The sequence below is a fragment of the Anomalospiza imberbis genome, chromosome 1 (assembly GCF_031753505.1).
Source record: "Anomalospiza imberbis isolate Cuckoo-Finch-1a 21T00152 chromosome 1, ASM3175350v1, whole genome shotgun sequence".
Lineage (NCBI taxonomy): Eukaryota > Metazoa > Chordata > Aves > Passeriformes > Viduidae > Anomalospiza > Anomalospiza imberbis.
Window position 1 is genome coordinate 52370678 of NC_089681.1, and position 25554 is coordinate 52396231.

The window sequence follows — 25554 nt, forward strand, 5'->3', positions numbered from 1 at the left end:
AGCCAAACTGTTAGGCATGCATCCTAGAGGGTTTTTTGGATGCTGATTGCAATGCTGATTGCTCTCCAGATTAAAACAAAGACTGGCTCACGTTGTGCTGTTGGTGGGTTTACCACTGTACTGCTCCCAGCTACCACTGTACTGCAGGAGGCTGGGCTGTGCCAAGAAAAACACTGACAACAGACTCACAACTCAAGTGCTCAAACAGCACAGGCCATAAAATATCTTCTATCAGATGTTCCTTTTCTTTGAATCCTAGGTTAAATGGCATGAGAAAAGTTAGTTGAAATTAATTTAGCTGAAAAGAAAATAAGCACAAGGGGTGGTAGGAAACAAGCAACCTGAAAATGGAACACAAACAGATAAATAAGATTCATCCTGAATGAAGGCAACTTCTAAGAGGGCCCTATGCCAGTGCTGAGGCAGCCCAGACCATCAGATCAACATGACACAAAGACAGGTTTCAGAGGCACAAGGACTCTACATGAAAATTGTCTGAGCACAGAAAAATTTTCTCTTCACTTGCAGTTAGCAATGAGGATATATCTGAGGTACCAAATTTAACAGTAATGATGAAACCTCAGGCAAAGACTGTTCTGTCATCATTTCCTTTGTTCGATTCCACGATACTTCTTTACTTGTCAGCATCTCAATCTGTAGTGATGTGAGGTTACTCTTCTTTTTGCAAAGTATCTAGACTACTGTAGCATGCTGTAAGAAATGGCAGAGTAATAATCACACATTTTTCAGCTTTTGCTTTCAATGTGGTAAAAATTAATCATTTTCTTGTTAAGTTATTAAAAATAATCCTGTTCTACTTCAGGCTTCATTTCCATTTAATCTCATTGGGCTGCTGAATGCACATATGCTGCAGTTGTTAGCAGAAAGTAAATTTACCTATTTGATTTACATCCCTGAGACTCACAATCTCTTATTTGTCTCCCGAATTTTATCTAAGGCTCACCTGGGCACCTTATTAAGCCCTTTTGTTTGTTTAACCACTAGTGTCACATAAAAATGATTACAAGCTGCCATCGTGTGATCTGGGAATTCTCCTGCCATAAATGTGTTGCCAATATAACACTCCAGTGGCAGAGGCTGGCAGTGAAGTAGCAGAATGAAAACAGGCATACTGTGCACTGCTAACATTTGCTAGATTGATTGATGTCCTTCCACAGTTCTCTCTCTTGAAAATCTAAGTCTCCAAGCGAAACAGAAAAGAATAGAACAGAACAGCTCAGTTGGAGGGATCTTACAGTGATCTTCTCATCCAGTTTCCTGACCACTTAAGGGCTGACCAAATGTTAAAGCATCTTATTAAATGAATTGTCATGATGCCTCTGACTGGCTGACAAGGTCAAAGTCCTCAGACACTCCTCACAGGACATGCCTTCCAGCCCTTCCACCAGCTTTTTTGCCCTCTCCCAGAAAATGACTTTAGTATCCTTCTTAAATTGTGGGGCCCACAACTGCACATAGTGCTCAGGGTGAGGCTGCACTGACACTGCATACAGGGGGAAACACTGAGTGCACCACAGTCTCTTACTTGTTTTCTGAAACCACTAATTTTAATTATTGCCATCTTCCTGCCATAGATTACAAGGAGCTCTACCTTAAAATAATCTATTTACTTATTTGGTTTCACACCTCTGGCTGATCACACTAACAAGAAGGATCACCCTTTTTCTGCACAAAGAAACTGAAAGCGCCATCACTATTCTGAAAACATGCACAAAAATGAAGCTGCTATGTTAGAGCCTGTACCAGTCCCAATGATGGAGGAATGGGAATGGCATAAAAAGCCTCCCTGACTCGTTCTGTTAAAACCATACTTCTGCAGATGACCAACATTACCAGAGGAAGTCTTAGAGCAGAGATGGGACTGAGGGAGCATCTGCAGCTGAAGGCCTGATCTATGTGCATGATTTTGCGAAGGAATGTAGCAGCACTTGTGTTATTTCTGATGCAGCAATTGCTCTCCAAAGGTCCTCTACAAGCACCTTCACCTGGAATTCAGCCTTGAACAAAGCTGATACAATACGTAAAAAAGTCATAATGATATTGTGATTGACAAAGTTGTATCTTGAATTACATGGATTCCTAAAGGAGTTTCCAAAAAAACATCAAGGCATAACAGAAAAAACAAAATAAGATTAACTAAGAGGATGTTTCGGAGACCTCAATAAAAATTAATAGAGATTTTTGTCTTTCAAAGTTTTATCATCTCTCAGACAGTAAAGAGAAGGATAAAGTTCTTTGCTCATTCATTTTGTTATGGAAAGAGAGAGCCAGATGATCAGCTGATACCAATTATAAGTTATTGGTCAAGATTACAGAAGGAAATGAAATATGGGGACCGACTGATCCAATTTCTAGCAGCACTGAACTGGAGCAGATGTGAGCTTCGAGCCCTGCAATCCTTTCCTCCCACATGTCTTTTTCTCCTCTGAATGGTAACCCATGAAGGGAAAGAAAACTTGGCTTCTCGGTAAGTTCTCGTAATCCATATAGGTTCCACAATAACAGCATATACTCCTTTGCGTTCTGACAGTGTGCAGAGACCACAAAAGTCCCCAGTGAATTCGGGGTGTTCACCTCCATTCCACTTTTCTCATCATATGCACATGGAAATGAATATTTACTAGCTGCTTGGAAGAGTCAGTACAGAACATTTACTCATGTGAAAAAAAAATGGAAAATACCCTATCCTGTGGAGCTGTCTTCCAGGGCTAGATTAATTTTTCAACACAAATGTTATTTTCTGAAAGAAAGAAATCTCACTAATTTCCTCTATTTTTTTTCTGATTAAAAAAGAAAAAAATCACCACTTTACTACTTCACATTAGCTCACCACTTGCCCAGAACATCTAACACTAATCTTCCTGTGTAATACAAATTTGCTAGAATTTTCTGTTCACTCAGCTACTTTCTTTGGACACGTAGAAAAGTCGTTCATATACCTGATTCTATTTCTCTAAGTTTTCTAGTCACTCTGAACATCTCCAGAGCTCTCAAAAAGAGGAGTATTTGGCCATTGTTTAAATACATTTTAGGATTTGTGCACAGTGAGGTTGTTGTAACTAGTGTATCAAGATGAGTGTTATTTAATGCACAGCTAATAGGTATTTTTCTTAAAAAAAAACAGATTTTTACTTTAAAAACCCCACTTTGTTAGCCAAAATAAAATTATGAAATGAATGTGTAAAACCACTGTGACAGAACCCACAAATGTATTCTTTCACCTTTTCATTACATCAGGCTTGATCATTATATCTTTGTATGACTTTTTATCCTTGTTTTTTGCATTGGTATGCTTTATTCTCTTCACTGATGAGTTTTTAATTTAAAAGTTACAGCTGATTTGATTGTTCATTCACAACTGCATCTGCTGCAGCAAATAATCTTTTGGTCGTGCAATCACTTGCTAATGCCATCACATAGCAGTGGGATGCAGTTGGATGGCAAACACACACATACACTAAAGCTACAGGAAGACTGTAAATAAATAAAAAGTAACCAAAGTAGTTTTTTACAAGCTGAATCAAAAAGAAAGAAATGTTATGACACTGCAGTGACAGTGGGAGGGAAGGGAAGGCGATATGCCAGACACAGAAGACAACAGATATGTGGCTGTTTGCAGAGCAATGTAGAACAAGAATAATATCTGCACTGCAGTTCCCACCCTGGCAGCTTGGCTGTCCGCATTGTACAGGCTCAGATCTCTGACAGTCTCTCGCTCCACTCTCACAGTGCAGAAATCAGGCTGGCATGCCAGAGACAAGGTAGCTTAAAGCCGTTCACCTTCTAGACTGAGATGGAGTTACACTATGAGTGCTCCAGAAGAGTCCAGCAAATCTCAGATATCACTTTGATAGTTCCAAAGGCATTACTGGGGATGCAAAATTTTCCTAAATGTTCACCTTCTGTAGCCATGTGACTATGACAATTACCAACATTTCCTTACAAAGAAGTACACACATCCGTTTACAGCTCTTACACTTATGAAGAAAAGCTGTGAAATGTGAAACAATTTACTCTTAAAGGCTAGAAGTCAGGAGAAAAATAACAATAATTTTAAATCATTCCACTTTGAAGCTGTTAATAATTATTCTTGGCATCCAATTTTTACTTGTTTTTTACTTCAAGTTAGAAACAGCAGAAAAGCCATAAAAATTCTTTAGGGAATGTCTCTCTATATCTGCAGAATAAGAAACCAATGTAGCAAGGAAAAAGAAAAAATATTTTTATTCCTTTACTAAACAACATTACATACCGAAATATACATATTTTGGTATCTTCAGAAGAGTGTATCTAGTACCAAACAGCTTCTTACAGGCAGTGTAAAATTTTAATTTCTGTTTTGGTCCAAACTGTTCTAGCAGGGAACAATTTTAAGACTGGAAGGATTGGACAAGCCCATATTAATTCCTCTTTTGTTCTGGCCTATCAAATTATTCCTTTTCCCAAAAATACCCACAGTGTTGGAAGCATTGGAAATTGGTTTTATGAAAGTATTTGGCTTGGCTTCTAAACACACCTTTGCTCTACTGTTAGAGAAACACAATGGTGTATGCTCATACATAAATGAGTTTCAAGTTTCAGGTTTGTTTGATGGACTTCTCGAAGTTTATAAAAAAAAAAAAAACAAAAAAAGAAAGGAGAAAAGGAAAAAAGTGAGGAATCTTCTTGTTCATAAAGCATCTTGTAATTAGTAACACTATTGTGCTTCTCATCTTCTCATCCATACACAGCTGAATTTTATATTTATCACAGGCACGTCACACAATTAAGAGATTCATTTGCCTCCAAGATGTTTAGACACCAGGTCTCTCCGTGGGTGCACAGGAGGCTGAACAGGAAGCAGGACTGTCCTGCTTCCCACAAGTGAGTGGCTTCTTGAACTTCAGCCTGGATGGGCAGAGGATTAAAATCCAGTTATCACACAAGTGTGCTTTACTTGTTTAAAATTTGACTTTCCTCTGGTGTAATGTGCACCTTGGATTTTTAATACTTGAATTCTCTCTAAGTTAGAGAGTTTAGAATTCTCTAAATTCTACAGAATTGACTATATTCCCTAAAAAATAGTTTATTTATTTATACCACTACCAAAGAATTTTTGCCTTGGTTCCATAATGTTTATTCTTGTAATACATACCTTTGAAATCTACTGAGTTGCTTATAAAATTAAGGACTGTGTGTTCAGACATCTAGAAAATTCACATTGCTGCTTTCTACGTTTAAAAAGAAGACGTCAAAGTAGCTGCAATCAACCCAGAGAAATTCCTTTCTTGGCATATTGCAGTGATGTACACTAGAGAATAGCCATGAATACTATAATTCGTTTAGGTAGAGATTGTTTATGTTACCATTAAGACAGCTACCTAAACAGTGGGGGGTTAAAACCCAAAAAAAGATGGGGGGTTAAAACCCAAAAATTCTCTTAAATTGGGGGGTTAAAACCCAAAAATTCTCTTAAATCTGCTCAAAACAAATTAAGTTACTTTAGTGAATGTTTACATATTTTGTGATAGTTTTATCACTTTTCTTAATAAGGACAGCTTTGAGAAAATCCCACAAGTAAGGAAACAATTACTGGTCTAAGTGTGCTTAGACATGTGGTGATCATCTAAAAAGCTTCTATTAAAAAAGTCTCCCTTGCTGAATTGTTTTTTACAGTCTCACAGGTATGCCACACAAAGGCTATAAAACCATCACTAGCAATATATTAAAATATATTCTGTGACATGGGTTGCTAGGAAGAAACATGATTATTATGCAAAAGCTAGGGTAGTACACCACAAAACTTAAAAAAATGGCATCTGTCAAAAGTCAGCTTTTCTTCTAGAGAGAAGGAGAGGAGAGGAGAGGAGAGGAGAGGAGAGGAGAGGAGAGGAGAGGAGAGGAGAGGAGAGGAGAGGAGAGGAGAGGAGAGGAGAGGAGAGGAGAGGAGAGGAGAGGAGAGGAGAGGAGAGGAGAGGAGAGGAGAGGAGAGGAGAGGAGAGGAGAGGAGAGGAGAGGAGAGGAGAGGAGAGGAGAGGAGAGGAGAGGAGAGGAGAGGAGAGGAGAGGAGAGGAGAGGAGAGGAGAGGAGAGGAGAGGAGAGGAGAGGAGAGGAGAGGAGAGGAGAGGAGAGGAGAGGAGAGGAGAGGAGAGGAGAGGAGAGGAGAGGAGAGATTTGAGTTGGAAGGGTGCTACAATGATCATCTCATCTTACTGCTCAAGCACCAACATTTAAAGCATGTTATTAAGTGTATTGTCCAAATGACTCTGGCAGGCTGATGGTCACTGCAAATACGGGGCATCAACTCCTCTCTAGGAAGCCAGTTCCAGAGTTTGACCATCCTCTTGGCAAAGAAATGCTTTCAAATGTCCACTCCAAATCTCCCTTGATGGATGCAGCTTTGAACTATTCCCAGAATTTTTTAATGGGCTACTACAGAATGCCCATTTCACAGTATTGTTTGCAACAGTGAATCAGAGGGGGAACACTGAACTGACTACACACAACAACACTGGAACAAAGGTCAACAATGGAATAAAAACCAAGGTAAGTTAGACTGGTTTAAAACAAGGTTTAAATTGTTTCTATTTCACTGTTTAATATGGACTGAAAGATTTCAGTTGACACAGTGTTGGTGAAAAAAAGATACTTCAGTCTTCTTCATATCTTTTTAAACATTTTTTTTTCTTCGCAAATATAATTCAATTTTTTATTTTGGCTTTCTCTGTAACTAAGACTTTTATTTCAAAGTCTTGCTTTTTGTCAGAGCAGCAAAGAAAACTTAATTTAAGACAGAACCTCAGGCATGCAGAATATATAAAATAAAACTGAAAACACATTTCTTCCCCATTTCCTACACTATAAACAAGACAAATACTTCATCACACACATGCACAAATTCCACAGTCCTGGCCACCACGAAGTAACAAAAAGAGAGAAGTTCTGAGAATTAAATGAAAGCAACCTCAGTCCCCCTGTCTTCCCAGGACTAAGCACCCTGTGCTGCCCTTTGCCTGGACACAAGTGCACACATGTGGAAAGCCCCGTCATCTGCTGCTCATCCCACCACGAGAAAAGAAGTGCAGTGTTATGGCTGGAAGGACATGAATAAGCCTTTCTGATGTAGTCCTCTGCCTCCAGATCCCTACCTATTACTTAGGTTTGGCAGCTTGGGGCTGAGGCTGAGGTAGCCAGTACCATGTTTGGCCTAGATGAGAAAGGTGTGGAGGGCTCAGAGTTGGTGTAGCACCTCTTGTGCCTTCTGCATCACCAGTGTTCCTTGAACTGTAGCCTTTGGGGATCTCTGAACCTCAACCCTAAAAACCCTAAAAGCAGTTTGGGGTTAAGGATGAGGCCCTCAGTGACATGTTTTACCAGGCAGAGAAATGATCAAGAAGAGATACCACCCAGAAGACAACACTTCTGTTACAAGCAATAAACTGCTCCTTTATTCCAGACTCCCAAGGGAATGTGTGGAACTGGTCCTGTCTTTTGGCTCCTTATGTTACATTTATCTGCCATATATTATTCAAACAGCACATATAATTGTAGAATATTCAAAACTGCAGAATAAATTCACATTCATTAACTCCTAAAAAAGTGTGATGGACATCATATATTAAGAACAGAAAATATAAACAAGACATCAAGTAATCTAATTTCTCCAATTTGAGGCAATTCAAGGAAGGTATGGTGTGGAAGAGAACCCTCCAAACTAAGTGCCTGGGCACTGAAAATAAGGCACTTGCTTAAGTGCTTTGAGGGATAGGAGACCAAAACAACTTTATGGACTAAAATAGCTATTTTGTTTTTTCCAAAATGGTGAAAGATGTGCCTGGCAGGGCTTCGCCATGTCCCTTTGATTGCACCACTGCATCCATTTTTCCTTGTCTTCTCAAATTAGTCAATATTTGTGAAATGCATTCGAACTGCACTGTTTCCTTTAAAATAACCTCTCAAGGATCAGACTGTACAGCGTCATGCAGGCCCTGACTGAGGCAATACTCCCAAAATGATGTCAGTGGGAGCCTTGACCAAGAAAGGACTATAGAATTCAGCTGTATGTGAAGAAAGGCTTGAAACAATGGAGCATGGTATCAGGATAAGACTTTATATTTCAAGCATATATTTATTTTTTACACTAAATCACTGAGAGTGTGGGGCGAAGAGGGGGATGTCACTTTAGAAAACCATATGGTACTTTGATTTCCAAGCCAGAACTGTGCATACTGAATGTTTATAAAATTTAGTGATATTCTCTCCTTTCTGTTTATTTCTGTCACCCAGAGAAAATCTGGACAAGCACCAATCAAATATCCAAGCAAGCATGGGGAAGGAGAGAAAACAGCTCACCAGTAGGCTCATAATTAGCAGCCTAAACCTGGAAGGAGGCGCCTGGGACGTGCCTCTGATGAGTCTGGATTTCAGCACTCACCACATGTCACGAGTGGTTTCGAAATTGAGTTCTCAGTCTCTGCAAGGGGTAGGGAAGACATACACAGTGTTTTTGGCTAGACTGAGCAGGGGCATACGTGGAGCAGATGCAAAAGCAGACATCATCTGCTCTCAGAGATCGGTGTAGGAACAAAATTGCATCTCTCAGCGATGACAGCTAACTTGCTCCTAGCGTCTCCCGGGTTAGCTGTGTCTCCCTACCTGTGGCACACAGGGCTGCTGCATTTACTTTACTTCAAATAAAAACAGTGCAGTGTCCTCCTTATCACCTTGTGCTTAGGAGAGTAGTTGAAGGAGTTATTGAGGTACATAGAAGATCTGAAATCTATCTTAATAGGAGAGAATCTTCATATCCAAGCTCTAGACTTGATATAGAAATCTTCAGGTCTTTTTCTTTTTCCTTGGGAGTCTTATTCCCTTCCCTGCTCTTATCTGCTTACCCTTTCCTTTGAGTGTGAGAGCTAGCAATCTCCAACTACCCTTTCATTTTTCAGAAACAGTAAAAGGATTACAAAAATCATAACAAGCTCACAACTCAATACACAGTATTTTATGAACAGGAGCAGCTTTCACTGCCAATCACCCTCAGCATTACTTTTAGATGGAATCCAGGATGCTGCTGGTGCACTTTCTACATAGATGTTGCTGCTGTACTAAGTATGGTGCAGAGAGGTCTTATTAGCATTACACACAGTAGAAGTCGCCTAATTTTGCCTATATATATATGTAACTTCTAATTAATAGTAAGGTTTTGCATACCATGAAAATAGCAACAATTTTAGAATCAGATTAAAGCTATTGACCAAACAAAATGTGTATCTTTGATATGGAAAACTCTTTCATTTTTATAATTTCTTTTTACTATGAAATTGGTGCTCAAAAGTTCCTTTCTCTATCCTTGAAACAACTATTTACTAAGAAAAACATACTTATTGAAGGTTGCCGAAAGTGTAATAACCATACACCTGTTTATCTTCAAGTATATATTTTCTAAAACATTTGATATTACTTCACATGTAATAACAGTTATTAAATCTTTCTTAAGTCTGCTTTGTGGAACCATAATGTAAAGCACTACACGCAAAGGAGAAGCACCAAGGAACAAATGCAAAAAGGTAGTAGAAGTGTTAGTAGCTGAATAACTTACTAGTCACATTGCAAACTACAACCCAGAGAAGCATAGTAAGAGGAGTACTGGAAGTCTGGCAACTCTACAGGACGATGAGTTTTAAGAGGTCCAACATAATTCATTTGAAGTTTTAAATCTGTTAGATAATTGATAGATCAACAAATATGTAAAAACAGAAGACATTCCTGTAATCTACACTACTGAATCTACTAGACAAGGACATAAACTTCATCTAGTAGCTCAAATTAGAGAACATTAGGTGTTTAAAAAAGCCTTCTTTTGGTTTAAATTTTCCCCAGTGTGGCAACAATTCCCCAGGGCTAGTGGTGGCAGCTCTTTGCAGGCTTTGCACTGCAAGCCTCACCCCAGCCATGAGCTGGAAAGACACTACTGACTGCATTACAGGAGAAGACCAGCTCTCTGACTGAACTGATCCTCTTTCCTTTTGAATTTTAACAAGCTTTGTGCATTAAGCTGTCTTTAATTGCCACAGTCACGGTTAATTGTTCATAACTATTCCACTTGAGAATTTAAGGGAGCCTCCCAGCAACAGGACGCAAGGAAATGGCCTCAAGCTGTGCCATGGGAAGTTCAAGTTGGACATCAGGAAGAATTTCTTCACAGAAAGGGTGAGTTAAGCATTGGAACAGCTGCCCTGGGAAGCAGTGGAGTTACCATCCCTTGGAAGTGTTTAACAAACTGGATGTGGCACTTAATGCCATGACTTAGTTGATAAGGTGGTGTTTGCTTAAAGGATGGACTCTGTGATCTAGGAGGTCTTTTCAAACCTCATTGATTCCATGATCCTATGCTTTTCACTGGGTCCTGAATATGACTGAAAAAAATTTAAGCCATTGAGATGAACAATGCCTTCTAAAACAAGTTTTTAGTAATGTTTGGAACAAAGTACAAGAGAGCTGACTGCTTCCCAGATATTTTTATGCTTATGTGGGTGCCATGGTAATATGCACCAATAATGAACAATAATTCCCATGTTAACAGTTGCAAAAAAGTCATCATATTTATCCATAAGATTTTTTAAAAAAACATTAAGGTGACAGCTTGCTTCACATGAAAGTATCACACGTGCCCAGCCTTTTAAACCATGTTTCCTATAGGACAGCACAGTGTAATACAATGTTTTTCCTAAATCTCAAAATTGCTCCTTAATGTTCTTCAGAAAACACAGTCAGGAACTGCAGTCTAGATCATGCTGGACAAAGGTGGTGACTAACATAGTAAGTTACAATTAGCTTATTTGTAATGTCTCAAAAGACAATCAATAACATAAAGACTTTCATTTATATCTATCAAACCCACATATACTCCTTTTAATTGAAAAGCTCTTAACTCCAGTCATTTCCTGGATATAAAACTATCTTACTCGAGCTCCAGCATTTTTAATTTCCCGTGCATTGAAAAGCAGCATCCTCAGCCCACAAGTAATGCTTATATAAAAGCCTTGCAGTCAGATCTCTTGGTTCCACATTGTTTTTCAGGATATGAAGACAACAGTAATGTAAACACTCTTCTACTGCAGAATAAACACCATGTAGCCACAAAGCAGTGATGACATCACCTGTAAATTATATGGGATTAATTTTCTGCAATGTAAACTGACTATGTCTCCTGTTCCTCAATGCACTCAAAAACAGTTTGTTGAGAACAATTAATATCTTCCAGTTTTAAAGCAAAGATAATTCCTCCTTAGAGCATTATTTCGTGTCTCACTTTTTGTGTATCTAAAAATCTTGCTTCCTCCCTCCTGGATGAGAATGTCCTTGCTCAAACAACACATTTAAATGATATTGATATTTCACAGCTGACTCAGGTGTGCCTAAGTCAAAAGCTTGCAGAGACTAGAATTTTAAATAGCCAGACATGCTTCTGCATCTTCTTTCCCTAGAGTTTATACAAATAACACAAGAACAGCTGTATTGGATCAGGGCTAACATAGATGTAGCCCACTAACCTGTCTCTATTGGTGGCCAGAAAGGGATTCCTACTGAAGAGAATAAGATTAGGTAAAGAATGTAGTGATACATCCCCAGAATAAGCTCTCCACTTTAGGAGATCTGCAGACCTGAGATTTCTACTTCTGTGACTGCAAGTTAAGTGTGATTCCAGCATCCAGGTATTACATATAGGAAAGTGTTTTCTTTAGAAACTATTCTTTAAGATAAAAAAATTACTGATCTTAAGCAATAACATATGATATTAAGCAAATATTGCAATAAAGGAGTTAACACTAAACTTTACATATATATTTCATATTAACCTTTTACTCAACCAATTTGAGAAGTTGTGGATGCCCCACACCTTGTGTTATAGGCCAGGCTGGATGGGGCTCTAAACAACCCATGGCAGGGGAGTAGAAACTGGATGACCTTTCAGGTACCTTCCAACCCAAGCCATTCTATGACTCTATGATATATTCCTGTCATAAAAAATATTGTGTTAAAAATACATGTAGGATAATGGATATTAGTATTTTTTAAATCCCAAATATTAATTGTGGTATCTGTATGAAAGGCTTTATCTTCCTTTTTTTCCTCCTTTCCAGTTCTCTGAAAAAGCTGATAAGAGAACACATTTGATTCTATGACTATGGCAAGCAAAGTACATTCAAATCTTCACCTCATCTGTGCTTACTAATGTACTGCTTCAAATAAAGTTACCCCAGAGTGACAATCAATCTCTCAAGGTGCAAAAGTGCCATTCGAAAGCCTTTCTGTTTTTCAAACTAGAGTGGCAATAATGGGATCTTCACAGAAATCCCTTCTACATATTTGCCTCCTCTCAGGAAGGCTTCTTAGCTGTAATTTAGTCTACCAATAATTCTCCATCTTTCATGTGGTACATACCTTGCATATACACAGCTAGCATGGACTCTTCTTCTTGTTTTGAAATATCTCAGAAGCTGGAAATTGCTACCACAGAACTAATGAGCTCAGCTAAAAAGACACTGACCCTTATCCATTCTCACTTTCAAAGCACAGACAGAGTATCAATTCATTCTAGAACTTCTCAAAACTTCTTTTATTTTTCATTCAGATGGAGACAAGCAGCACCAACAGGTGCTAATTCACAATTTGGGTGATGAAAGGATGAATAATTTATTGTAGTGCCCTGTGGTATCGTGCTGAATGAAATGCTCATTAGGAACCAAAGTGGATGTAATTCGGAAAAAAAACCCCAGCCTGTTAAAAAAAAAAACCACTTTTGAGGACATCAAACTTAGCAACTGAGTGTTTAACTTTCAACAATATGCAGAACTTCAAGAGGAGAGAAGATTCTTCTGCTTACCATTTGTAGAAAAATAAAGATGACATTGAGCATCTGAATCCTTCTTTACTTTACATCACTCTTTACTGGACTTGGCCTTGTTTAATTTACAAGAGAGACGTGTTTCTGGTATGATGACCTTGTGGCTAAGTTTGTCTGCAAGAAGTTATTGCACTTGACGAATGCTGCATATTGAGTTTTCCTCTGGTGCTGGTCTCTGCCAGCTTTGCTCCTCTTTCAACTTCATTTACTTTTGTCAACTCTTATGTCAGAGATTAGAAGTTTCATGGAAAAAATATGATTGAGAGCAATATTTTCATTCATAAGTAAGATTTGTGGCCAAAAGGTGTGTCCCTTTTTTTAATACCAGCATGCTGTATAATCACCAGTAAAAACATGATGAGCCAAGTTCATATAATGAATAAATTGCTTCAGACTGACTTGGGAAAGAGAAGAGGGCACAAACAGAAAAGCTGAACACATATGTGCATGACACTGCATGACTTCCACTCTAAATTTGAGGTCATTGATACGTCCAATCAACTAAAATAAATAACTGTGCAAATTTGTCTCTGCAGTTTTTCTTCCTTAACTTTTTGCAATAGTTAGGAAATAAATTTATGGCTTACCTTTCAAAACCAATCTGCCGTAATGTTTTCTCCCATGTTGAACCTGCACAAAGAGAAGAAAAAACAAACACCCTCAGTGAAGAACCTTTTTTTGTATGAACACTCTCTTCCTTTCCTTGTGCAGCTGGAATCTGTATATTAAGGAGATTTTTCCACCCCTAGAGAAGCACCTGTAAATAACACGTTATATTTTTATCTTGTCCCCAGAGTAGAGAGCTGTTGAGAGAGGCTACCACAGGGTGACATAACAGTGAGAGGGGTATCAGCCTATACAACTTTTCACTGCAGAGCAGCTACAGTTCACTGCAATTCCAAGGGTGGTCTCCTCTGCTAGAGCAATGTGATCTGGAAGCGCTGAGCTGGCATCTCACATCACGCACTCTTCACATTTCAGCTTTTCACTTTACTGTAGCGTTCACCTGATTCTTGCTGAAAGCTTTACAGCTCCTTCTGAAATCCAGCCCTTTTATTTTTAAGCAAAAGCATGAACATGTATTCCTTCTTTATTGTTTAACCCTTCATATTCATACAAACAGCTGCAAAGGACTCTTTCTCAAAATTATCAAGGACTCAGCCCTACAAACCACTCAAATGTGCAGACTCATCCATTGCCCTCAATATTTCTGACACACTTAATAGAAGTTTTATCAAGATTTTCTCCAAAATAACTCCCAGACACACTTCAACTAGGCATTCAGTTTTCAGCTCTTGGTAGTTTTCTTAGCTTTTTGCCAGTCCTCCTTTTTTTTTTTTTCCAACTATTATGAGGTCATTATAAACACAGGCTACTAAGAGCACAAATATCTCAAGTCATGCAGGTCTGCTCAGCAAATGTGTAGGAGGACATGAAGCTGCATCATAGTTTGCTCTCTGTCCTTTTATACTGCTGTGGGAAATGCAACAGGATAGCATGCCATGTAAGCAACTACAGTTCTTTTTGAATGATTCATCTCAATCATTCATGGAATTCTCAAAATCAGAGAAGAGACAATAATTCCTGTGTCTGGTGCATTCCATCACCTAAAGGGAAATGTAAATTAGGAACAAAAAGATTCCCTGTGAGTGACATTAAGCAGCACATTTAATTGCCCCTATTCAGTGCAAAGCAGGCAGGGATTTCTGGCCCATATCCAGCAAAACACAAAGCAGAAAGAGACTTCAAAAACAAGATGGAGAAAGCTCTACCTTTACTATATGGGAAAAAATAGAAGTTAAATTCTGTTCTGTAATAACTGAGCAATGTTGATTGCTTGATGAGTAGCGAAAGCTTCTACTGTGGCACTTGTATTTGCCTGAGGTGGGGCAAGACTTCTGCCTGCAGACCTACATAAGACAATACACTCATCACACTGAGTTAATATTTTATGAAAATAAGTCCTCTAAAGACACCTCTAAAGCACAACAAGAAATATTCTCACACATTTATTTCAAATAAATGTGAAAACCAAAAATAATGTCTAGCATAATGAACCATAAATGATTGAGATAAATAAAGACCTGCTCCATTAATATATTCCCCAAACCCATTATCTTCTGCTCATCTCTGGAGTGTAACTGGTTTCACACAGCATCTATGAATCAAGCCATTGTTAAAAAGGTGACTGTACCACTCTACAGGTGGCAGGGCAGACACAAGCAATTCTCCATATATTTTATGTAATCCTGCTGACTTTGGAAGAGTCGCCAACTCTGAAGATTTGAAGAGTGTTGAAGAAAACAAATCTCAATAGCACCTCCTAAAGCAAAGACCAGTACTGGCATCTTTAGTCTGAGTTTCTATGCCTTCCACTGTTATGTATAATTGTGTATGAATTTTTCACCCTATGATTGGCTACACTTTGTTCATAATATATCTATAGAGTCCTACTGGAGAGAGAAGGTGGGGAGAGAAAGAGAGAGAAAGAAAAAAATTATAGAGGAAAGGGAATTGGGTCTCCATTGGTTTGAAATAATCTTTTGGCTGCAGCTGGCCCCCGGAATACTCTTTGAAATGCATCTGACTCCTCTGAAGTAAAGCCTGCCAAGAATACAACTAACATTTCATATTAAAAAAACCAAATCTTTTTTATGGAGTCTTATTTTAAAATGTTTATGATCTAAACATTGTGTTTTAAGACTTGCCAATTCCATTCACAATAGTATCAACTTCTACACCACACTAAGAGCCAAAAGTAAATACCCTGAGGTAACAGAAGCACTAAAAAGAATAGCGCTTTTAAAAGTCTAGAAAACCTACTATTTGATTGAAACCTTACCCATTGCTTCCAAAACATAAAACAGAGTTTAAGTCACATAATTCTCATTAAAATAAAAAAATGAGTTAATCAAGAATTAAAAACTTGATCCTGCTCCCAAGGAAATCAATAGGAATTTGGCTATTCAATTCAATCTTTCTCTCTGCTAGGACTGGGGAAAATATTCACCCCTTGACTTATAGAATCAATCAACTACTACACTTGAATTACTAAGTTAAGGTGGCTTCCCTTTGCTTTCTTTCTTTTTTTTTTTTTTTTAATACCATATTTGTTTATAAAAATGCCTTAATCTGGTACCCATGTAATTAAGTTTTTTTTCCAAATATTTTCTCCAGAGTGCCTGACCATTCTCATTTATTCCAAAAATTCTGTTTCATATTAACAGCTCTAGCTTCAATATTCTTCAAAGAGATGAAGCATAATGCACTTCCAGAATTTCTGCTCACATTTAATAGGAGCAATAGTAACATGCATACCATGTTCACATATGCACTCAATGAAATCTTAGCATATGAATGAGAATATAAGAATATGAGATTTAATAAGATAAAATCCAGAACCTTCCTTAAGAATCTTCCTTAAGTGAAAAGATGCCTTCTTTGACAGGTAGGTTTTCATTCACAAGGCAGTTGCCATATTTAGTTTGGCTTGGTTACAACTCTCTGCTTACCATAAACTTACTATGGATGAGAGGATTCACACACTACTGCTAGGTTGTTCACCTTTACAAAACATGAAGGCGCTTTGCTGCTGAAGTGCACTGATGGGCATAGGGAAAACACACAATAACATATTCACAGGATCACAGAACCATGGAATACCAGGTCAGAAAGGACATCAAGGATCATCTGGTCCAACCTTGGACAAAAGCACAGGCTAGAGAAGATGCCCCAGCATCCTGTCTAGCTGGGTGTTGAAAGTGACCAATACTGGGGAAGAATACTGGGTAAATGATTTTCATCCTTTTATGGAGGTTGCACAGCTATTCACCTTGAGCCATACCATGCCCTATCTGCCACTGCTGCAGAGATCTGTAGCTGTTGAGGGAGAAGTCTGGCAAGCATTGTGATTGAAACTCATACCTCCTTTGTCATTCCCATGCACATATGCATGAAAGTCCCTGTGGATCCTGTGGTCCCCATGACTATGTGCAGTGATTATCAACAGCTTGCTTCCTTCTCATTTCTCCAGAGTTCGTGGCTACTTTAGGAACTACATGCCTATGCCTGACTCTGCTCTTGAGGCTTTCTAACAGTAAGAATCATAATTCTTGCATTTTTTCTCACTGTGATCTGACATAAGGACGAGAAAAGAAAAATAGGGCTTAACTGATCCAAAAGACAATGTTTGACATTTTTCAGTAAGCATTAAGTGAGCCTGTCAAAATTCCATTATACAATCAGAATTATATTAAGATCTCCAAAGACTGGAATAGGAAACATCTGTTAATTGCATAAATCCAAAGTTCAAAAGGTTTTTTTTGAGCCTGTCCATGCGGTGTCACAGAGAGTCACCCAGACTCTCCGAAGGAACAAGCAAGGTACCAGACATACCCCACCACACTTAGCTCATGAGTAACATGCAGGTGTGACATACATAAACCTGTTATGATACTTCAGAAACAGGCAGATATTCTTGCAAGTAACTTCAGTGATCTTTATCCTAACATTTTGAAGGAAAAGAATTTTGGAAGAACAGCTGAATTTGTAATGATTAAAATACCCCTATCAATTTCAAAACTTTTATTTTAAGCCTCTTACACTTACTGGTATACTCCAAACATGAAAAAAAAAAAAGGGGAAAAGCCCTTTCACATATTCAAGAGGTACAAAACAGAGACACAGAATACTCCAGAAACTGAAAGAAACAAACACTTTGCTAAACCTTTCAATTGCAAGTGTCACTTCTCTCACTTCTCTCTGTGCTTCTCAAACAACACAGAACAGAGCAGAAGTTTGCAGAGTCCAGCCCTACCAGACTAGCTGGGGGACCTGAGTTTCTTGAATGCACACCTTACAGCTCTCAAAAAGTTGAATTAACACACTGTCTTGTCTTGCTACAGCTTCTTTTTCAGTAGATACACACATACTATATAAACCACTTGAAGGTCTGCAGTCAGGGTCTGAGGGTCTGCTGTGTATTATCCTTCATCATCTCAGTACTTACCAACAAGTAACTAACAAGTGTTACAATTACTAATGAGCTGAAATCTTCACACCTGATAAAAACTGCCATATTTGGAACATAGTTGTTTCAGCAGCTTCATATATTATTAACAGCCTTTACAGTTGCTTGTTCCTAGTAGCAAGCTTCTATCTTCTTCCAAACAAAAACTAAAACAACTATGTCTTTTTCAGAAATCCTACTTATTTTTGCTGTTTAATAAATATAAAACCATAGGTTTTACGAAACCAAACTGTAGTTTTGACTAGAGAAATGTAGGTGGCATAAGGAAGAACTTTTTCTTACTTGCTGCACAGTACCATAGAGGTACCGTTAATATTTACTTACTCTGGGCCATCCAATAGTTAGTTACATGCAACGTGACTCTTACAGAAATAATAATTTCTCTCATGTGAAGGACATCAGACAATGCTACCTTGGCATTTAGCATCCATCTGTCTATTTTGAGAAATAAAGCTCTCCTGCACTTCCTCTTCCCTTGATTCAAATTACTTAGCCTGCGCCCTGCACTCATCATTTTGTCATTTTATCTCCAGTCTATCATCTGGGATAATGACAACACTTTATTTTAGCATGAGATCTCCTAGTATGGCATATTACTACTCTGCTGCATTCATGCTGATGTTTTAATTCAGAACTGGAGAGTATTTCTTGGGCAATTTTTTACCATGCTTTGGTTTGCACAACAGAGCAATCCTCAAATGCACAGACTGGATTCCTTTCACATGAAACTAAAGCACAGCCCAAGGACCCAACAGCTGTGTTTCAGCCACCAGCTCTTTTTCTGTCTGCATGACCAGAGTAGAGCTAATCCACACTCAAAACACATTAAAACATGGCAGAAAAGGACTCTGCACCAAATGCTTCACCCTTATCGTACTGTGCTGCTGGCTGAGACAGATGCAGCTCACTCCACCACTCCCTGTGCCTGTCCTGGAGTGTTCCCAGAAAAATTTCCCAGTTACAGTCAACCTGAGGGATGAAGGAGCAGGTCAGGGTGCTCACCCTTAAGATTGTTTTCTGGGCTGTTATCCCATCCACTGCAGTGAGCAGGAGCCTTTCTACTGCTCTGATGTACAAACAGAGCTCAGCACTGTCACACTCCCTACAAAACCCCAGGGAGCCACATGTGTAAGGCAAGACAGCAGATTATTTAATTTCTAAAGCAACTCCTCAAGGAGAAGAAGTAAGGAAAAATCTGAGCTGCTACAGTTTGCTGTGCATGCTGAAGAAACTAAAACCACCAGTAAAATAGAAGCTTAGGGCCAGTGGTCCAGGATTCTGTCTAGATGAAGAAAGTGATTGCTGACTACATACCAGGAAAAAGTCATATCAAGAAGAAAGATCAGATGTTGCAAGTCTTTACTTGCCTTCCACTCATACCAGCTTTCAACAGATTTTTTTACTGAATAAAGAGTACAAATTTGGTCCCTTCACAATAATGTCATGGGAAAGATTTACTGTGCATTTTCTCCTCTGAGGAAAATAATAAATTACTATCAGGAGATACAAAAATTGCTTTCCAATAAAAAAAAATCTTAGCTCATTCCATGTTAACCGGAAAAATAATCATCATCAAAACTTCTAGTTCTCCTCTAAGGAGATGTTATGAGTGGGAACTTTTACTTATAAAATGAGCAGAGGAGGAATATAGAGCAAAGTGCAATAGCACTGACACTACATTTTTGTGTGTGCATACATATGCATATTGCTTTAAGGTGAGTATTAAGAAGACAATGGCTATGGTAAAGTGGTTAGCAGCTTTTTGTGAGCAGTCACCTCTTCCAGCCTGTGTCTTCCTTGGGAGCTCTGGGGTCCAGATATGTGTCAGCAGAACTCTCACAGAGAAGTGGGTACCCTAAAAGCAGCTGCTTCAAAAGTCTAATCCATATTATTTTTTCTTTTTTTCAGTATCTTGATTAGCTCTTAGAACTGGGGCGCTGGGGGAGCATTGTTTTTTTTTAAATTGGACATGTAACTTAAAATAGACAACACCATGTGAAACACCCCTTAGTGCACCTGGGATATAACTGATCCAGCATCTTGCTGGAGGCCAGGGCAGATCCCAGCTCACTTTGCTTGATGGCAAAACCTGTGTCACTGAACCTGATGTAAAGTCCATAGAAATAACTGAAAAGACTTGCATCGAGTTAATGGGTTTTGATAGTTTGCTGAAATAAATAGCAATGAGGAACAGGAAAAAAATTTGCTTTCTATACCTGAAGATGACCTGATAATTAAGAAGCAAGTGAAGAGGTATGTGGAAAAAATAATGACTTGGAGAAAGACAACGTGGGAAAGTACTTTATGCATTTTTTCTCCCATGACAGATTTGTTTAAAATGATACACAGGTAACAAAACAAATTTAAATTTACTGAATTGCTTCATGTATTTTTTAACCAGCTTTTTCACAAGGATGACAATTTCCATAACTTTTGTAAAAATCATGACTTCTTTTATCTGCTTAGATATATCAGAAACACTTACAGGCAATCTTCCCCTGCAACACACAGAGGCTTAAAACCACTCTTCTTTTAACCTCATTTAATTTCAAATTTATTTTCTCAATGAGGCAGCAAAACAGCAAAACCCAAAGCACTAGAATATCCTCAGGGAATGTATTCCAGATGAAACCCAAGACAGCTAGCTAATGAAAAGGGCTTTTTTGCTTTTGTTTAATATTTTATTTATCTATTTGTTTGTTGTAATGGTTGGCTAGTGGGTTTTAACCCAAATTTCCAAGGATACTTAGATTTGAATGCATTCTGCTATCTTCTATTTTTCTTTTCGAAATAGAACCACCCCCCTTCCACCATCACTGTAGACCACTTCAAAAATGGACGAGGAAAAGGAAACAATGTGCAGAGCAGAACATTGCAGGTTACCAGCACAGAATCCCACTAAGGGAATAAAGGGTAACAAGTCAAATAGTCCTTAGATATCTCTTACTCTTCTCTACAGCAGAAAACAGTGTCAGGGCTCTGGGGAGCAGCCTCAAAGGAAGGCTACTTTTCCTGTTGCTGCCATGGGGGATTGCCAAACTTAAGCCAGAGAGTCATAGAGTTTAAGAGGATCAAAGTTCACTCCAGAACTTCTGAACAGGACAAATAATAATTTAATGAGTCCTTTTTCAAATATGTCACACTGGCTTTGCTTTAGTTTTCAAAGTAAAAGAAAACTTGTATTAATTTTTATTTTCATAAGCCTGAAGAAAATAAGATTTTTCTCCATTTTTATTGGCAGAAAAATTCTCTCATCTCCTATCCCAAGCAACACTGCTCCGTCTGCTAAAGGCTATCTCAGAGGCAAGGTCTTAACTTCAGAGTGTAAGTGATGGGCATCCTTACAACCTCTAGAGCTACCCTCTGCTTACTTTTATTGTAACATAATATGTTGTTATGAAGAATAACATTGTCCTAGTTTCCTGCAGAGTTGAATGTGTGCAGCATACCAGCACAAGGAATTTGCTTTTCATTGTCTCATGTTCTCTTTTTGTCTCATCTGAAGGAGGGCAAGTGAGCACACGATTCTTTGTGGATATTTCAGCATAGACACATGGGAAGGGGGAAATAAACAACAAGTGTGTCTGCAGTAGCCCATCCATATACAAGAAATTATGGATGACATAAATAAGAATAGGAAACTAGGCAAAAACTTGCACAGAAACAGGAGGGACATTATGACAACAAACCCCAGCATTCCTGTGGTGGCATCTTTGACTCTACTCTACTAACATACTGCACACCATGTAAGCCATGCTTTTTCTCTGAAATTTCTTTCTGTTTTTTTAACTTTTTTTTTTTCCCTAAAGTTACTAAAGAACCATTTCATTCACATTGTTGCCCTCAGAGTTTAAGGAAATTTTTGCAGAGTACAATGAAGACAGTACTTTGTTGTTGTTAGGCATAAGGTCCTGCCCACATTCTCAGCTTTCAAACAAACAAACAAACAAACTAACTAAAAAAAAAACAAAAAAAAACCAAAAAAAACCAAAAATTGTTTCAGTGACTAAAATAACACAAGTGCTGTGGGAAGGATGATGTCTAGAATAAACTTTAGAAAATAGGCTTGAGATGTGTAAAAACTTAGCACACCACCTTCCACAGAAGCAGAAAGCAGCACTTTCAAACCCTCCTTCTGCCTGCATGCCATTACAAGAAGACAGCAGTGACTGCATCCAGCAGCAAGACATTCAGGGTATGGAAGCTGGCTCACTCCCAGAGATCTCTTCAGAGAAGAAATCTGGATGCAGAAGGACATGCTCCTCTGGGCAGTAGTGTGAAGCAGGCACACAGACTCAAACAACCAGGATAAGGCATCAATAGCAACAGATGTTATTTTTCCACCCTAGAAAATATGAAGCTGCTTTACCTAGTTCAGCTGACAAGTATAAACATGCAAGCACTGAACAAAGGGTTTCTTTTGGTTTAATTTTCTTTCTCTTTGCAGAGTTTACAAATCTGCGATTTCACTCAAATTTTCACAAAGGTCTAGTCTGTGAGATCAGAAAGAGCAAAGCTCTTTGGCTTTCCAGCTCCCATTCCTCTCATTCAAGAGAAAGCTGACTGTGTAGCTATAAGTGTGTTCAGAGAAAGTAAAAGTGACAAAAGAACCAAGGAAAACAGAAGGCAATCAGGTGCCAGTCACGGGCTCAGCCGAATTCCTTGCTTCTAGACATCAGTGTTCTGAAAACACTGTTGCTACTCACTGGGAGAAGAGTCCATACAGACAAGGGGGTGGTGAGGAGGAGTTTGGGCAACTGAAACTGGCAAGACACACCAACACCAGAGAGACCCCCCAGCCACCCACACTTTCTCCTTTCCAACTCACAAGCACACAGCTTTCAGCACCCCTTGCCAAGCCAGGAGAGACACGAGTCACACACTTTGCCACTGGCAATCTGCTCCCCTGCACGCCTGGAACATCTGCTAGATATCACTACCACCACTGGCTGGGGACAAGAGCCACAGGTGAGTATTACTGATCTGTGCTTGATCATGACCTGTGGAGCAGGTGTAGCCTGTACTAGAAGTACCCAGCCAGGTTTCATAGGGATCCAGCTCTATGTGATTGCTTTTAGTTTCATCTATAACAGACTGCAGGATTACATTCAGTGTACTTGGAGATCATTTCCCAACACTTAATTAGTATGCCACAAATAGCATAAGCACTATCAACAAATTAAAGAAATCACTGGGTTGCCTAATCATTTCCATTTTTAAAAGCACTCCATGCTTTTTTCTGTGTGCTTTAAACAGTTTACAAATAGTTTGCTCTTTCTACAGTTACAGGCTTAAGAGTATTAAGAGTAATTTCTCCCCATTTAGTTTACTTGGCTAAGTCTTAGCCAAAACAAAAAAAAATAAATAAAAGCACTGAAACCTTTGCCATTCTCACATGCTATTAGGTGATAAGAGTATTCTCACACTTACTTCAAGTGTGGTTATTCTGTCCTCACTGGAATGTGTTTAATTGGAGTGCTTCATTAGGGTATTAAGAGAGTCATACCTTTCGAGTGAACACTGAAGAGAATGATGAGCAGTAATAATTTTCTACTCTGCAGGGATTTTCATTTTACAGAAATCATGGGCTGTTTAGATGTGTGACTCTCAAATGCATTCTTAAATCATGTGTTTTATTTATTCACGTGCTGCTTCATTAGAAGGGATGTTACATCAGGCCTAATAGAAAAAGGACACTTTATTGTTTGCTTCTTTTCAAAGATGCACGGCCAACAACAGCAACACTTCAAAGCTGCTGCCGGTTGGCAAGTTTTCCAGTCCAAGCAGGTCTGAAGAACTGGAAGGTCCCACAGTGGGATTAGTATATCAAGTGATGGAACACAGGTGCTGTATTTGAGAATAAGCAGTTTATAAAGCATCTCCAAATGTGTATTAAAATATTAAAAAACTTATTGGAAACTTTCTTGTTCTGCTCAAAATAATACACAACAAAAATGCTACAAGTTCAAGAGAGCATGTCTAAAGGATATTGGCCCACTTCCTAAAACTGTCTCACCCCAAACTTTCTTCTGCATCAATTTTAGAAAACTAATACCCTGAATATACAAATCTGGGCATCTTGGCAACATTTTCCACAAAGCATAAAGGCTATTAAAATTTCTTGTCTTTCCCAGCTGAAATGCATTGAGTATTTTTTATGCAGTTGCAAATGTGAGCTATTCACAGCACTGGGGGACAATGAACCTGTTACATTCTGAAATGAAAGCAAAGACACAGAGGAGAGAAAAAATATATTTGATAGGAAAATGGGCTGGAAAGTATAAAAGAGAGAAATTTTTAACAAAGATCAAGTCAGACATAAAAACGTTGACTTCTATTGAAAAGAGATGCAAATGTAAATGTTTGCATTAAATCTAAACTTTAGATCTAAATTAATCTAAACTTCAGTCATTCACTTTTTATATGCAGTGATTTCTTTGAAGACACTTTGCATGAGAAAAAAACAATTCACAGTCTAAAACCTTCATACCACACTATCTAACTACTAATTTAAAATGGAAATTAATATGTGGAAACAATAATAATACTAATACTACTAATAATAGCAATACTACTACTACTAATAATAAATAAATTCTACTACTAATAATAAATTCTATGTCAACATTTGGGTGCATTTGTTTTGTACAGCCAGTGGATGTAAAGAAGTAAGACTTCCACAGGAATCTCAGTAATATTTCATCCAGCTTTAAGAATTATATTTTCAGGGTGGATTTCTTCAAGTTTTTACATTTTTGATGTCATCACCATATCTGCATAAGAGAGAAGGACAAAATGATGCCTAATTGGTTCTGCTTATGGGGTAAGAGAGCTCCTGAGAAAAAGGAACTACTAACAAAGCACATGGAGATGCAAGAGGGACTCACTTCAAAATGATGCTGAAATTGTTGGTGCTCACAGATGTTTGCCTTATAACATTTGGTCTCTGAAACCAGGCTGCAAAGCAAGATTATACTGAAATACAGTCAAGATCTCACACCTCACTCCATCTCAGAGAAATCCTGAAAAGCTCCAACATTAGGCACATCTATCCATAGCTAAATATGCACCCACCAGCACATCAGTGGAGGTTTGGTAATTAAAATTGTATCACCAGTACAAACACTTAGAAAATTTAAAGTAAAGAAACAAAGCAGTTCTGGGACATGTAATCCCTTCAGAAGATTCAGACATCTGTAACCTCACAGGGACCAACCTTCAAAAATCTGCATAGTTTTTGGTTTCTTGAGCATCAATTTGATAGTAATGTCATTCATTCTTAACAAAATGGCAACAAACAAAAATAGGGTCAGTGGATGGCTTGGCAAGTACCAAAAGCTTCCAAGCTACTGGTCAGGCTAGAAAAATTGTGAGCAAAAGCAAATGCTACTTAACAGATTTTGGAGGTCTCTGTGAAACATTCTCTGACTGGTGTCAAATTTTGTTGAAGTTTATTTTTACTATGAACTGTGTACACCAGAAAAGGCACCTCAAACAGGCAGCGAATGTCACTGCCCAACCTAACACAACCAATTTTATCATCCAAACATTTGGGACTTTACATGGGGAAACCTATTCACTATTTAAACTTACTCAAATTTACCATATATCTTCT

The 25554-nt window shown here is 38.4% G+C and overlaps 1 protein-coding gene across 12 annotated transcripts in view; it reads right to left on the bottom strand.

The window, feature by feature from the left end:
- PIEZO2 (piezo type mechanosensitive ion channel component 2) overlaps positions 1-25554 on the bottom strand; it is a 287266-nt gene that overhangs the window by 139733 nt on the left and 121979 nt on the right. For all 12 annotated transcript variants that reach the window (XM_068192503.1, XM_068192518.1, XM_068192513.1 and 9 more), the window contains exon 4: positions 13498-13540. In XM_068192503.1, coding sequence (XP_068048604.1) covers positions 13498-13540 — 43 coding nt within the window. The remainder of the gene's footprint in view (positions 1-13497; positions 13541-25554) is intronic.